The following is a 3,433-nucleotide window of genomic DNA, read 5'->3' on the forward strand; positions in this document are numbered from 1 at the left end:
TGTTCCTTTATATTTGTTTGAATCCTTTATCATCTATTTTTTTATGTAGTCATGTCCCCTTTGTAGTTTTGGCAACATGTAAATCTCTTTTAAAATGCAATATAATGTACCTTGGGTTGAATCCTTGTAAATAAATAGGTAACTCACTCGCAACAGGTAGAATCTATTGTTTTGCAATTTTTGTAATGATTGGTAACTTAATCTGTCATATAAAAGAAATTATTTGTTTGAAAATAGTATAATTTGTTATACTATTTGATTTCGAGTATCTTATATCAATTAAACTTTGTCTTGATAAAATTAGGTATTCATCTTTAGGTCAACTTGGTAAAGTTTCGAACCATATAATTAAAACCCATACTGTATTTAGTATTAGTTTTTTTTACATCGCTGAGCAAGACCCCTAAAATAGAAAGAACGAAAACAAAAGGGTGCATGATAATTTTCCATGACGCCCCCATAGTTTGAAGAGAAACCCTTTTAAACCCTTCAACTTCTAGTAAACTCCACAAACTCCCATCAGTTTTCTTATCTCACCATGGAAAACCAGACTCGGTAGTTTGACCACTAAACTTCGGAGGAACCATAACCGATGAAGAAACCTTAAACCTTTTACTCCTGGAACCACCATCACTAATATCTGGGCTACTCATCCACCCTCCGATCATTTGGTCTCCAAAATAACTTCCTTCACAAGTATCCGACCCATCTGAATCCAACCCATGTTGTAAACTACTGAAACCCACCCATTCATTGCTGCTGTCTGCTGACACACTTGAGCTTTCCCAAGACGAGTTATAGGTGCAGGTAGCACCATCATGATCTGCCACCGTTTGTGGTGGCACAATCACACTGGGTTGCACAACTTTCTCCATGTCAGCAACAACGCTGTTTTGGGGTGGGTAATTGGCCTTGAAATTGAATATACTTGCAAACGTGAAATGATCACTCACCCTACTTTTTGGTGACGACTTATTCTCTGTGGTTCTTGCCATGATGCTTTGTAAGTTCTTGCTGAGCCTCGCTTTTAATGAAGAAAAGCTAAGCGCACGTCTTGAATCTGATTCTGATAAGGAATCAGATATTATTGAATTAACCAAAGGAGCAAAGTTGGTTCTTGCGTTTTCACCTCTCAAGGCCCGAGCAGCTTCATCATAGGCTCGAGCAGCTTCTTCAGGGGTGTCGTAGGTACCAAGCCATAACCTCACCTTCTGAGAGGAGTCTTTGATCTCAGCCACCCACCGCCCTGATGGCCTTTGTCGGACACCAACAAATTTTTTCATCATGGGTTTCACTGCTTTCATTGTGGTTGTGGTGGTATTGTTCGTAATAGCCGTGGTTGAGGTTTTCGTACTTTTGGATGCTGCAGTGATCATCATATATTTTCAGAACTAATTATAACCAAAATTCTTCTTGGTTTTTTGTTAAACTGAATTTATAGGAGGAAAAGTAGTTCCATGGTTGCATGTGGTGTTGAACTATATATAATGTTGTTCCAAAAGGTGTTTATCTAATACTATATATTATAAATATTCCTCCATTATTTCAATTTTCCTTAATTATTTGATTTTTTATATCCTCCCGACAAAAAAACCTTTTGGCTTGGCTCCCAACAACTAGGTATATACCCAGATAGATTACTCACTTATATATATATATATATATATATATATATATATATATATATATATATATATATATATATATGGTTGAGATCGGTTGAGAACTCATATTTTCCCGAGAACCCGAGAACTAAAAGTGGAGCGTTTGATCAAAAGTAATTCATTAAGAACATGATCGTCATCTTACCAATCTCATTTAATGTTTAATTTTTTTGTGTTATTTAATATATTAATATGAATGTCTAAAAATTACAACATAAATCAAATTTTCAGATTTTTTTAAATATAGTATTTTTCGTTTTTTTTTTAAAATGCAGATTTTTTAATTTTTTTATAGAAAACATGAATTTTTGAAAAAAAATATTTTATTTAAAAAACTGCAATTTAAAAAAAAACTGCATTTTTTTTTCAAAAAATTACAATTTTTCTAAAGAAAACTGCATTTTTTCGGAAAAAACTGCAATATTAAAAAAAAAACTGCATTTTTAAATAAAAAAACTGCAAATTTTTCAAAAAAAACTGCAAGTTTTTTAAAGAAAGTTACATTTCTTTAAAAAAAACTGCATTTAAAAAAAAAGTAAATTCTTAGGTGCATATATGCATATTTTTTCAAATGCATATATGTATATTTCTTATACTATAATATTCGTAAGTAAATCACAAAAATCTCAATTTTATTAATTAATCTATAAACATAATAGTACAAGTATTTTATTCAATACAAAATAAAATATAAAAAATAAAAAATGCTACAAATTTCAAAGCGTTTTCATGTCTTCGTGTCAATATTTCCTTATTTTCTTCAATTTATCATTTTTCACCTCTTCAATATTCACCACAATTTCTTCCAAATCTACAAGAAAATTAAAAAAAATGATTGATGCAAAAACACTCACAAAAATACATATGTGATTTTCATGTGATTGACATATGAATCACATGCGATTCACATGTGCTTTACATGTGAATCACATATGATTTACATGTGAATCGCATGTGATTTACATGTGAATCATATGTGATTTACGTGTGATTCATATGTGAATTATATTTGATTTACATGTGAATCACGTGTAAATGTGATTTACATGTGAATCATATGTGACCAACTTGTGATTTACATGTTATTCATATGTGAAATACATGTTATTTACATGTGAATCACGTGTAATTGTGATTTACATGTGAATCACATGTGATTCATATGTGATTTACATGTGAATCACGTGTAATTGTGATTTACATGTGAATCACTTGTGATTCATATGTGAATTACATGTGAATCACATGTAATTCATATGTGATTTCAGGTTTATCGGGAGTTTCATTTCATTTACCAACAAAAGGAATGAATTAATCCAGACAAATGAAGAGAGAGATATAACCATCCAACAGCTAAAGAAGCAGATGATGACTATTAGTGCACTATATAATGTGTTTGTGTCCAAAAAATAATTTAAATATTAGAATGTTTGTAAAGATTCTGCATTTTTTAAACTAAAAGATTATAATAATAATATTCATGTACCTTTCGTGCTGCTAACTTTGATTATTGTTCACTCTTGGCTCATGTACAAACCTAAAAGGGAAATAACAAGATACTTTGAATACAATGATATTTTCTCAATAATAAAATATATATTTAGAATGAAAACTTACCATTTTCCCAGAAGCAAAGAATAGTGATGTAGTTTTGGGTTCTCTTATCCTCATAATAACAACCACAAAACATTGGATGGATTACATACACAAAGAATAATAAGTGAATGTCGTTAACCGGAGAAAAAACTGAAAAATGGGATCAAATTTCA

General features: G+C 30.8%; 1 protein-coding gene across 1 annotated transcript; it reads right to left on the bottom strand.

The window, feature by feature from the left end:
• Nucleotides 1-339: 339 nt before the first annotated feature.
• LOC145125718 (uncharacterized) lies at nt 340-1,436 on the bottom strand. The gene has a single exon (XM_079061141.1). It carries the CDS (start codon nt 1,377-1,379, stop codon nt 534-536), a length of 846 nt encoding a protein of 281 aa, XP_078917267.1. The 5' UTR covers nt 1,380-1,436; the 3' UTR covers nt 340-533.
• Nucleotides 1,437-3,433: the final 1,997 nt, after the last annotated feature.

The sequence above is a fragment of the Lactuca virosa genome, chromosome 7 (assembly GCF_052849685.1).
Source record: "Lactuca virosa cultivar CGN04683 chromosome 7, Lactuca_virosa_CGN04683_v6, whole genome shotgun sequence".
Taxonomy (NCBI): Eukaryota; Viridiplantae; Streptophyta; class Magnoliopsida; order Asterales; family Asteraceae; genus Lactuca; species Lactuca virosa.

What these genes read in the sequence shown, in the direction of transcription:
- LOC145125718 (XM_079061141.1), bottom strand. Translation starts at nt 1,379, where the DNA reads ATGATGATCACTGCAGCATCCAAAAGTACGAAAACCTCAACCACGGCT.